General features: G+C 36.9%; 1 protein-coding gene across 5 annotated transcripts in view; it reads right to left on the bottom strand.

Moving 5' to 3' along the window:
- Positions 1-7,879: 7,879 nt before the first annotated feature.
- Positions 7,880-13,055, bottom strand: part of EPHA6 (EPH receptor A6) — a 482,143-nt gene continuing 476,967 nt past the window's right edge. For all 5 annotated transcript variants that reach the window (XM_069869229.1, XM_069869245.1, XM_069869237.1 and 2 more), the window contains 2 exons: positions 12,861-13,010; positions 7,880-10,030 (listed from right to left, as the gene is read on the bottom strand). In XM_069869229.1, the coding sequence (XP_069725330.1) occupies positions 9,916-10,030; positions 12,861-13,010 (265 nt within the window). In that variant the 3' untranslated portion in view covers positions 7,880-9,915. The remainder of the gene's footprint in view (positions 10,031-12,860; positions 13,011-13,055) is intronic.

The following is a 13,055-nucleotide window of genomic DNA, read 5'->3' as shown; positions in this document are numbered from 1 at the left end:
CATGGCTATTCCTACAATACTGTTACAAACCGGCAAAAAAAGCAGAAATAAAAATGCAGTAGGAATATGTATGGGAGATATATTATGTGAATAGTCATTCTGAACAGTGAGGCAGTCCCAGGGGAGACCAATGATAGCAGCTGTGAAATGTTCAGTCTCTCAAATGAGTAGATCATGCTTGCTGTGTGCAATGCTACACAAGTTCAGACTGATGAAGGTATGACTTAGAGGTACAGTATAGAGGCTGCTTTTCTGCAAGATGAATGGTGGAGTCTGAGTCACAGGTAGTTGTCATTATTAAAATATAGCCTGGTAAGAGGAAAAGAAGCAAGAGCAAAACAAATGTTATCTTGGGTCTTCAAAGAAAAGATGGGTTTCAGACTACTGGTAAGGATATGAGATCTGTGCTGAGGCCACAGTTCGTTTGTAAAATGGTTTGTGAATATTATGAGTATACTGTTACTTTTGAAGCCATCTGCCTTTAAAATTTTGACATGGCTGCTTAAACATACAATCTAAAGTGTCTGTCATTAAATAGTTATTCATATATACACATACATTGTTACATTTTATGGCTATGCTAGAACAGCAAACTATGATGAGCATTCATATTTAGTTGTGTACAATCTAATTTCACAGAAGAGACAGATTAAAACCCCTTTCAATTCAGATACATTTAAAACCAACACACACAGAAATAGAGGCTATCCTGAGAAAACGTACCAGACACAATATCTTCAAAGAGAAAATCAAAGTTAATTTTTGGAAGGTAGTAAAATATTTTTGTTGCATCTTTTCTGTAAGTCAGAGTGGTTTGGGTTTTTTTGTGGTTTTTTTTTTTTACTTAATTATGATCAAATTAAAACAATGAAGGTTGCTTTGCTAGAAAATAAACTATTTCAGTTAACAGGGTTTCACATGATCTTTTAAAGATTGTTTTTCCCTGTAAAACTGCAGATGCAGTCCTGAGAAGTGCAGAGTACCTGTCGTTGTTACTGAAGTCAACAGGAGTTGTACCACACCAAGTAAAAACTAGCCCTTCCTCTTAGTCTCTGGGTTTTCGGTCATGGCATTGCCGTGAGTGACGCAACTGACACCGTCAGAGAATTTGGACATTGGTCTCAACAGAAGCAGACACAAGGCCTTATGTAAGAACAGCATATACTTTAGAACTGACTGAAATTATTTCCTTCACCAGAATTAACCAAGAAACAACTTTTCCCACTTTTAATCTGAAATAGCTCTCTCTGCTTTATGTAGAAAATTTGGAAGAAGAAATTGCTGCCGGAAAAATGGTATTAAAATATTCTACACTGCCAATTCAAAGCTAACTGTTTCTTGGGGAGAGGCAGATAGGGAATCATGGCCATGAGCTTTAAAATGCTTATATGTTTATGTGTTAGGAATTTTAGAATAGGATATTTTTCTTTAGATAGGGAATTAACGAATGACTCCAGTAAACAGAACCACTAGGAGGGCATTAGTTATTTTAGTTGCTACTGTGCCTTTCATTAACTGGCAAATCTCAAAACTTACACTGCAGTGTACCAGGAGTGTGAAACAACTTGTTCAAAGAGGTGAATGATCGGTTAGAGATTGTTTGCATAAAGGCATACGTTTAGGAAAAAACAAAGACAGACAAATTCTATTGTTTTGTAGGTTCAGTTTGTTTGATGGGGGTGGTGGTTTTATCCTGATTTTAAACCCAGGAGTTTGGGTAATTTACTAGGGAATAAAACCAAACCCCAAATATTTCTGTCATATACTCTAGTAGATGTGTAGGCCATTTTAAATACTTATTTCAAACTCAGAGATGGTAACCCAGATAAAAAAGTGCAGCAACCACCTTTTGTACCTTGCAGTTCAGCTGTACAGTGTTGAAGGTAACTATAGTCATATCCCTGAGGTAGTAGCATTTTCTTTTATGCTCCGTGCACTCCCTTTCCCCCTATTAAATGTGGCCATCCATTCCCTGCAAACCTATAGAAACTCCTCACCACAAACCTGTTTCATTCTGTTGATGTCATATGCACTTAACTGATTTTGAATCATGCCGTGAATGATCCACCCACATCTCAACCTAAAACTCTCAACAAAGAAATTAAAACTAGCAAAAAGTTTTAGTGATATAAATTCATGACAAGACAGCATGTGTCCTACTAAGTGCTGCTTCTCTAACAAATCAAACATGACAGTGGTGGGATGCAGAAAAGGAGATTTTGTGTGGAGAGCTGAATCCTACGTAATGTATGTATAACATAGGGCTTTATCTCACTGTCAATGAAGTCAGTAGCAAGCTCTTTTGAATTTTGGTCACATAAAGACCTTATCTATTGACACTGAAACATTTAATTCCTCACAGTTACATCGTTGTTCCAGGAATTACTATACTTTGTCAGGAAGTTTCTTAAAATCTTTTGGCAGGATTTGGAAATAGTGAGTGTTTTAGAGCAGAATCTTCCCAAGACAAAAATGGAACTTCCAAAGTTGGCATTTAGTAACTAATATATTCTACAGATTTGAAATGTTTGCTGCACTTTGGCTTTCTCAGCTAATCCTGTTGTATATAAAGGGACTGTGATGGTAAACAGCTCAGAGCATTCAGCTTCTAAAAAAACCCCCAAAAACCAAGCCAAACTAACTTTGCTTTTCCTTTTTGCCTTTTAATTATTCTCAAGTATAGCTCAGTCTGAAAGCGGCAAAACTGAAAATTCAGTTTATAATGTACTCTTAACCAGATAGCTGTACTCTCATTTTATTCAGGTTCCTCTCAAAAAAGCCAATACAGAATAAGAAGAGCGAGTAGCCTTTCACTTATATAATTGTGTCTACTGGAGGTTCTAATCTAAATGATGACAATTTTACCAGGTTTTTCTTATAGCCTGGACCCTGGAAAACCAATAACTAGATTTTTGCCTACCACTGCTATACAGAAACCTCAGAGCATCATGCTGTGATGGTACTACAAAATTACTCCTTTGAGTGTTTCAATGGGCACTTTTTCATCATTCACAGCCAGAAATGAATATTTGGGTTCCAGTGCAGATTTCCCCCACATTCAGTTTTCCAGATCTTAGTTTCAAGGTTGTTTCTATACAGCCAAGGCCGCAGGCATCACACAGTTCATAATACAGAGGGCTAGATATTTCTCTTCGATTCGTGAATTTTCAGTCCCAGGGCTGCTGTTCAGCAGTTCTTCACTGTTTTGTCAATAACAAGAAGTATTAGTATAATATGTAATCAGCTTGATGATGTCCACATTGGAGATGAATGACCCCCAAAATGTGTAGTACTTCCCAAATGAAGAAAAAAAGTCAGCAGTATCTCCTCACACATCATGAACAAGAAGCGCAAGACGTTTTGTGATGATACCGATGAAAAAACTTCCTCAAGGAAGCCATATGTGGAACTGAAGTTAAAAAAGTGACAAATAATTTTATCTTATGCTGCCTTAAATGATATTTTATATATATTATTTTATAGGAACTTGGATTTGCAAGTCCTTTATGCCTAACTCTATTCATGTAAATAGTCCCATCCCATTTCTAGTCAGCCTCCTTACCTTATATGAATTAAGCCGCACAAACATTCAACTATTTAAAGATTCAGGGGTTTCTGAGCATGACAAAGTACATACATTATTACTGAGACACACGCATAGTTATCTACTAGTCAAAGTGCTCAGATGCTTAGAAATATGTCGAAATTTTGGAAAGCAACAAGGTAGAATAAGTGTGAAAACTTTAAAAAATGTTGAGACCGTTCTTTTAAATGTATTTTTTTCCTGTGTCATGACAGTGCATATTTTATTCCAGTTTTATTACACAGATATGAATAATCAGATAATATGCTAAATCTTTCTAGAAAGGAGATGTACTTGGGAAGTCTTTTGCCAGAAAGAAAAGTTAAGAGATACTCATGTAGAACATTTAAAGAAACATACACACAAATAGATTTTGCTGAACTGGCCTTATATTATTTCACACATAAAATATGGAAACTCTAATCCATTTTTAACATCATGGTTTTGCATCAATCATTTTTCTAGGTGTTTCTTTCTAAAATTAGCACATCTTTTTATACAATATGCTGGCCTATCCTTACTCATAATCCCTGAAAATTTCCCTCATTTTAACCTCATAAGTGTCCATAAATGGCTATTTAACATAAAATAGCTATATACCATTTAAACATCTTTGGTGACTTCAGCAGAGGGAGTCAGACTTTTTATAGCATGGACTAATCTTACTAGAGACGTTGGTTCCCGGGCACCCTGCTTCCCCTTTATCACAGATGATTTCTACAGTAATTGTACAGAAGAGAATCAGTAGAAAGGGTTTGGTATGGTGGCAGTAGAAGGGTCCTCATAAGGTGACCAGGCAACTTTCTGTAAGCCTGTTTGAAAATGGTTTTTTCTGCCTGTGGAGGAAAAGAGCAGCTGTCCATTTCCACATAACAAGCCAAGGAAGTTTTGGATGTACTACACACATACAGTGCATTCCGTTAAAAATATTAAAAGCCAATGGAGCAGATCAACCCCATCAGCATTACTGGAAGTTAGGTAATTATTTCTGTAGGTTTGAAAAATCTCAGGCATTATGATATATCAACATTATATTTACAACTCTTTACGTACACATAGACAAATATTTTAGATCCATAACATGCTCAACATATCCTGGTCCACAGTCTGAACAACTATCTACAATTATAGCACTCATGGATGGGCAGTGTTCACCACTAAACACAGTATATGATGGTATATTTGTGAGGTAAGTACATGGCACTGTCTGATGCAACTCTGTTTTTTGTTAGAGCTACTTAGCACCATATGGACAGTTCCTCCATTTCCATCTTATTGTAGGCTTTAGTGACTTTCCCTGCCCCCCTTTTAGTGCTGATTTATTTGTCTCTCCAGGAGATTTCAGGATCATTATCCTACTAAGTGTTAGCCCAGGCCAACACATCTTTGCCCCACTCTCAAAAAAAAAAATAATAGTACCATTATAAAAAGTAAAAAGAATATTACATTTACCATTTATTCAGGAAAGATCAATTACAGTTGGTGAACAAAGGTATTCTGTAAGAAAACTGTTTAACTGAATACAGTGCTCTTCAACCATATGCAAATGCCATAAGTGAAGTATCTCTATTTTTAATATTTTTCCCAGAAGATGCAATGGAAGACAGACTTTTTATTATGAATCTAACTTTTGTTTCTCTAAAAGATGTGTTGGGCTGGATTAGAAGTGAGTCTTCCTTTCCACTCTCTGTGGGACATATCCCAAGACTGACTGAGCCCACGAAGGGGTAGTTATAGGTACCCTGTGTTTGTAAGAGAAATTCTCAGCTGCTAGAATGTGTTCCATAGAACTATTCGATCAGCTGAGTTAAAGTAGTTGTGTGGTTCAGTTTGCAATGGGTCTAGCTGAAAATTAGCAACTGGTCTTCAGCAGAAGTTAAAGCATGTTCTGTGCTGCTTTATCTTGGTGGCTGATATGGTGCCGTGGGGTCATTCTAACATGAAACTTGCTGTGGTTGATACAGTCTTGCTAGATACTTGCACTGCTTCAGCTATTCCCCATAGTAAATCTCTACTGCCTCTGAATAAATGGAGTCTGTATGTTACTTACAACTCACCATTGGATCCTGTGTGAATGTACACTGAAAAAGACATTAATGGGGCCCAGTATTAGGCTCATCATAAAAAAAAAAAGGAAAATGGATAGTCAGTCTTAAATTACAGAAAAATCAAAGTACTACAGTCTATGAATCCCATGTCAAAATAATCTGGCTAATACCTAATACAATTTTAGACACAGACTGCTTTGTGTAGAGCAACTAATTTATTTGACTTTATAGTTGAGTGCACTATTTGCAAGTAAAGTATTGCCTTATGCTAAAAAATCTTGGCTGATATCTTGAAGTATAGCACGTGTCTAAGCTTGTATTGGACAGACGCTGATTTACATTTGTGGGAATCAAAAAGGGTAAAATTGTTTAAGAAATATTTAAATTACATAGCTTAATTCTCTTCCTTTCATATCACAGAATCCCACTGCTTCTCAGTAATTCCAATATGCAAACATCTCATGAGCAAAATCTACTAAACCTTCTGATACTATTTGTTCATTTTTAACATTAGCATTACGGAAAAGATCCTCTCTTTTTTTGCAGCTTCAGCATAAGACTAGATACAATCAATGCATGAGATTCATCTGACCACACACAGATGCCCAGATATGAGCTAGTCATTTTCATCTCTTTGAATCCAGAGAAATAAGTGCTTCTTTGGCATAATTCACCTAATCCAGAAGTAAATAATTACATTTCTCAGATGACTCACATCCTACAAGGGCCCACTTCTCTTCACTGATCGATAGGGAAACTCAGATGACTAGCTCAAATGCAGACCTCCAAAATTAGGTAGGAAGAATTCCTCCCAGTAGGTTTCAGGGTTCTAATTGTCAAGTGGGAATAGTTTGGGTAAGGATGACTGATATAGTTTCTATGTTAATGACCACCCCGCTTGGCTGCATGGATGTCAAAGTTTCTTGTCGGTCAGCTGTGGAAGCTCCGAGGTTGGCACGTGATGGACAGCTGGGGCAGTGCACCCATTGGCCAAGAGACACTAGCCTGGTCCTGCTCAGCAGTCTGCGCCCTCACTTAAGCTGTGTTTTGAAGGCTTAAGCGATACATGAGTGCTGGTAACAGTACAGATGGATGGATTTTATTCTAGAGTAATGACAATCAGATCCACAAGAAAAATCTACACATGAATATTACTTGTAACTTAGAATTATTTCCTTACGTCCATATTTTAATTTTTTTTTTTTAAATTATTTTGGCTTGCATATCATGCATGCTTTATTTTTGTGAACTTTCAATGAGTACTTTTAATCATGAGGCACTCTGCAATGTGGGACAGATTCTCAAAACCAGCCTACTAGATTTGCTTAAGTTGGTTAAATTTAAACTCCAATTGCACACTGCAAGATACAGGATAATTAAATAGAGCTAATTTTCACCTGAAGAAAGGATCCCCTGTAACAAAGAAATTTACTCTAATTTCATGTATACATTTGTGACCTGCACAGAATTAAGCTGAGGAAAATACAAATTTGATCAAGATAACTATTAGAAAAGTGTCATACTTCACCACCACAACAACAAAAAACCCAGGTCATTCAAACCCAAAAAATCCTGGATTTACAATGTTTTTAATAAATGTCCTTGCCCAAAGAATCTCTTATTCTTTCCTTTCTGATTACCCAAACTCTTGTTTATATAAAAAATATATCTGATTAATAAATGTTTTAATATTGTTGTATTTTTTTCTATTGAAAATATATTTTCAGTAGTATGATAAATACAGAAATTAATTTCCATTAAATATATCCAGGTTGTGTGCATGTAACATGCCACTCTGCATCCACACTACCAGGAACAAAAAAATGTGCAAAGGAGAATTTAAAAGTGCACATATGTGCTTTGAATGAGTTATGAGTGATTTTGAAACTCCATTAACAAGGAACAGACTCATACCTCGTCAGTTATGTATTTAATTGTGAGAGGCTCCTTCCACAGATGTCACGTTGTTGGCCATAGAAGCAACGACAAGCAGAATGGATAACAAAATGATAAAGGAAAATCAAATTTTAAATTAGTCTGTGTTGACAGCATTTTTTAAAAGGCTTCTTTCCATAATAGAATCTTTAACAAAAAAATTATTTCAATGTGGAATCAGGGTAGAATTTTTCAAGTGACAGTCACAGAAAAGAATAAATGCTTTTTTTCCCCTCACTAAATGTCTGTGGTCCTGCAAAATGTACATGCTTGTATAGTCTTACTGAGTTCAGCAGGACTACACATACTGGCAAAACTACACTTGTAGCTAAAGTAGGACTGGTACTGCCCTTCTTTAAACAAGCTCATGAAATTGGCATTGTAGAACACTGGTGAATCATCATCTTTAGAAAACTTGTTCCTCAGTTAAATCTGCTTTTGTTTTTTTAATGCCAGAAAGGCAAATTTACTTAGTGCACTACTGTTATCCAACTCAAATGAATAGAACCATTCCAACACAAAGTGACAACAGTGAATCAGGCCTAGCGTGTCTCACTCTGTGAACTGGTTGGAAGCATAATGTTTTCTGAGTTGCTTTCTGATTTTTCTTCTTTGCCACCAGTATAAAATGGCAGCCTTTCCCGAGAGTTAGCAAAAACATTTTGATTTACAAGCTGTAAATAAGCAGTAAATATCATTGTGATTACATAAAGTAATTAGCTCATTTTGATATACACACATATACTAATCACCCAAATGCATGTTTTAATGGTAGAGTTGTAATGCTTGAGTATATTGGAATATCACGTAACTCAAAAATGTTCTCCAAACTGTGTATAAATCAACAAAAGCATCTGCACCCACTTTACATGTGACATGCATGTAGACTTGCGTGTGACTTCTACAGCACGCAGACACGTGCTCATTCCTCCATTTCCAGTAGCGCGTGTGCCATGCAAAAGTTTGGAAATGTAGCCCAGCACATCTGTGTAAGTTGTCTGAATAAAATATGAAAGCTGTAATTCTTAGAGAGGTACAAATATTACGTTAGGCCTTTGCAGCCATTTTCTTGCATGTAAATATGGCTATTGAAGAGTTCTAAAGGTAATTGTCATTGATGTCATTTAGATATCTGTACTAAAAGATCTTGCTCATAGTAACCAGAGCTCCATTTCAGCAGTCTGCTTTTTACTTCTAAAAGCAGTTAGAAGTAGACTCAAGGCAACATATTATTACACTGCTGTCCTACATCTCCTATTCTGCCTATGTACAAGATAACTGAATACCACAGCATGTAACTTCCAGCATCAGTTAGTGGTCGTACCACTGCCCTCAACTGGAGGATGATATGGCTGGCCTGCTCCCATGGGAAGAAGCACATCACCCCACTGACGGTTGGCCCTCTAAGGTCTACTACCACTGGTGGAAATTATACTTAGTTCAAGCAGCAGGGGGCTGCATTTTTGGAACGGAAACCTTTTTGAGGTCTACGTGGCTGCTATATATCTGACAATCATATTTTACACATGGTTATGGGCATGTTACAATCAGTTTTCTAGTGAATATTTGTCACATAGTAGGAGTAAATGCTGAGTATTGAAAAAAAAGAAGGTCTATGGTGGTGAAGAATCCCAAGGATGAACAAGTTTTCCAACCTAATCTAAAATTTAAAGCATAGAAAGTGTCAAGTGCTAAAGTAATTAAAACCCAAGGACCTTAGGATTTCAAACAGATTTCTCTCACTGTCCTCCCACTTATTCACACAACAAAAGCTTGCTACATAAAATCATCAGTCATTTCTGCAAACAGTACTACTGTTTTGAGGCACTGGCTTACCAGAATTTTATAAAGCAATATAATGATAGGACCCATACATTTGGATTTAAGTAAGAGATAACATAAATATTTATGTCAAACTTTTTGATTGCACATTTGGTATTGGAAGTTACATGGTCACAGAACATGAAAGAAGTCAAATACTTTTTGATCTACCAGCAAACTCTAAATACATCGATAAAGAAGCCACACCAGGCCAAACAGATTACTACTTTCAAGTAAGTTCATGAAAGTTTCCCAAACACTGTTATACAAAGTTACACATCCATGCTGAGTTATTCATCAATGTGTAGCAAGTCTTGCAGTAGGCCAGGATTTTATTGGCAGATAACTGGCAGAGGAGCTATGCAGTGTGATTAAAAATTCCAGTTTGGAAGCATTAACGTGGAAGTACTTTTATAATCTGAACAGGAGACTGCAGTTCTTGAAGCTGGGAAGAGCAGAAGGGAAGAATGAGAATATTTTTCCATTTTAGAAATGCTGAGGCACAAAACACAGTTGATTCTAGTACTTTCATACATGAAATCCTTTCTCCTGTATGTGCATCATGTGTAACCGCAAGGTCTGTAAACTGCTTACTATTCGTCTCTGGTGTCCAATGAGTACAACTCCAATTCTTCTAATGTCACTGCAAGATAAAAAGTTTCATCTTGGATGTAAGTATAGTAAAGCTTCTTGCACACAAAAGTCTATAAATATATGATGAATTGCTCTGTTTCAGGACAGTTTACTTTCCTGCCTGAGACATATAAAGATGATGCAAATGTTCAAGTTTTCTGCACCCGTCAATTCCGAATTTGTCTAAAGACAATTAAGAAAAAAAATTGTCTTGTAGTAAGAGCACTGGTATCTGTTGTGATACTAACGGTCAAGTAATTTTTCAAAATATTGAGGAAGAACCTAGGAGGTTGGTTCTGACAGCCCATTTTTAGCAATGTATTAGTAGCAAAAGTTTTCCACTTATACTCACAAAGGAACAGGGCTGATAAAATCACTTTTGCAGCCCTGAGGCTGAAATAACAAAGGCTGTGCTTCTGATGATTTGGGAAATGGTGGTGAGAGATGGTCTATCAGAGAAGCAGCTCCTAATCCAGACATCCCTCCCAGTTTCCCTTCATCTCCTTTAGACCTGCCCTCCAGACCTGCCTCCAGGCTCATTTACAGAGCCTGCCTCTGACAGGAATGAGGTCAACAGCCCTCAGCATCCAGCACAATGCAGTATTTTTGTTGTTCTCCAAATATCACCAACTGCAATATGCTAAGAAAGATCACAGAGGTGGTGAGAACAAGAAAGTTCAGATATGCCTTGTCAATTGTGCAAATCCCACACTGGGATATATCGTAGATGTTACCTGCTTAGATACCCTCAAAAGTTGTTTGATGATAGTAGTGGAGTCCATGGGATAAGGCACAACCTTTATGGGTTGCAAGAGTTCAAGATATCCAGTTCTATATCCTCCAGATGAAGAGCCATTGGATAGCAGCAACTATTATGTACTAGTGCTTAACGTTCACATGGGCGATATATATAACACTCAAGGTCAGCGGGGACTACAGAAAATATTGAGTGTCTTAGAAGATAAGAGTCAGCTAAAAGAATAAGACTTTACAGTGGGAAGTGGTATGAGAAATGCAGGAACAATGGATAGAATTCATCCAGGAAGGCCTGATAAAACTGAGAAAGAAGCCAGCAGGCCTAGGCTAACAGAGGTTACTTCAAGAAAGGAGGAATCTTCCAAAAAGCTGAAGTGGTAACTAAAGAAAGAAAGAAAGAAAGTAGAAAGGTTGATGACCTCAAGCACATTATCAGTAAAAGCACAGTAAAGGCAGGCTAAAAAAGAACTTGAGGAGGAAGCAGAAAAAAGACACCTAACAATAAAACTGATAATAAATTTTTTGCAAGCTCACTGGGGTATAAGAAACCTGCCAGAGTGTCTGTAGAGTCTAATGATGATTTGGATATAAAAGATCACTGAAAGACTGGCCACTGATAGAAGACAACAAATTATTTGTGTTTATATTCACTGTGGAAGAAATCGAAGTGACTCCCATGCCAGAGTGTTTGTGGAGTACTTGTCAGAGGACCTGTTGAAGTCAAAGACTATACTTAGCAAAAAGTTTTTAAAAAGGGTTGAACTAGTGGAATTGCTAACAGGGATGTGAGAGAGGGAGGTTTCAGCTTTATTTTACTTCTGTAAAAGTTTCTTAGTGCCTAAGTCATGGAGAGTGGTGCCAGGCAAAATAAATATTAAATGCAGACTTGTAAGCCTGAAATCATTACAGGACATAATAGAAGTTACAGTAACAGACAAAATTATTGTATACTTGGATCAATTATCTACTTGAATCACTATGGCTTTTGAAAAGAGGAGTCCTATTTTATAAAATTCTTTGTTTCCAGTGGAGGAGTCAGCATACCTTTGGATGAATGCAATCCATTTGATACACCCTACTTGGATTTCCAGAAGCTTTAGAGAAGATTCCTCATCAAAGCTTTATAAGGAAAGTTAGAAGCTATGGCATATGAAGGTCTTTGTGTGACTAAATAACCGGCTTAAGGACAGGAGGCTAGGACTAAGTTGTCAGGTTTTACAAAGTAGATATCAATGGAAAACTGCAGGGACCTACTCGAGCATAATGATGTCAAATATTACTGTTCAATAAATCAGTAAATGGTCTGGAAAAACAGGTGACCCCAGAAGTGAAATAGTCATGTGGTGAGACGGAATTGTTCAGGGCAGTAAGGGAAAGGGCCAGCTGTAAAGAGTTTCAGAAGGATCATATAAGACTAAGTAAATATGCCATAAAGCGGCAGATAAAATTCAATATAGGTGATTGTAAAGTGTTACACATGGGAGAAAACTGGTCCTAACTTCACAAATGAAATTACTGAGTCTTAACTGACTGTTACTATTATTGATACAGATGCTCCCAGTATCAAATAAAAGATTAGGAATTAATGGAAAGGTAACAGTCAACAGAATAGATCATATCATTATGCTACAATATTAATCCACAGATTCCCCAAACCCTTATATGCTGGGTGCAGTGCATTTAAAAAATGATAGAGGGGAGTCAGAGATGGTTGAAGAAGGGCAGCAAGATGTGGAATAACTTCCACATGAGAACTGACATGATTTTCAGAGCAAAGTAAGAAAAGATTTTGGCCACTGCTTTCAGTGATCCAGATCAATTCCCCAAGAAATATTTAAGGATGTTCTCTGCCTGACCTTTGGCAGTGTTTGGTATGGTGGCAGAATCAAACTGACAGTTCTGGGTATCTTAGTCATGTCTTCTGCGTCATTTTTGTAAAAAAAATCCTGCATTTGTCTTTTATTAGCTTAGGTATGAAAGGAAATGAAAGCTCTGTTCCATACATCATGATAACTACATCCCTGCAGCATCCAAAGAAATTCAGATTGATTAGTCAATGTAGGGATAATAGATTACATACTTACTCAATACTCATTCTTGAAACCATATCCAAAGTTGTGAAACCTGCAGCCATGAAGTTATTTTTATACTGACCCATTTTTATGGAGTCCAGCCAGTCACTGACTGAAACAAACAAAGGATATTCTGGAACGTCACCAGGTGAATCTGTCATTCTGTACAAACAAAATGCAAAGGTTACCAAAGCAATAAAAACCAGG

Source organism: Phaenicophaeus curvirostris, chromosome 1 (genome assembly GCF_032191515.1).
Source record: "Phaenicophaeus curvirostris isolate KB17595 chromosome 1, BPBGC_Pcur_1.0, whole genome shotgun sequence".
Lineage (NCBI taxonomy): Eukaryota > Metazoa > Chordata > Aves > Cuculiformes > Cuculidae > Phaenicophaeus > Phaenicophaeus curvirostris.
The sequence above is the reverse complement of the archived record's forward strand: the minus strand, read 5'-3'. Positions and strand labels throughout refer to the sequence as shown.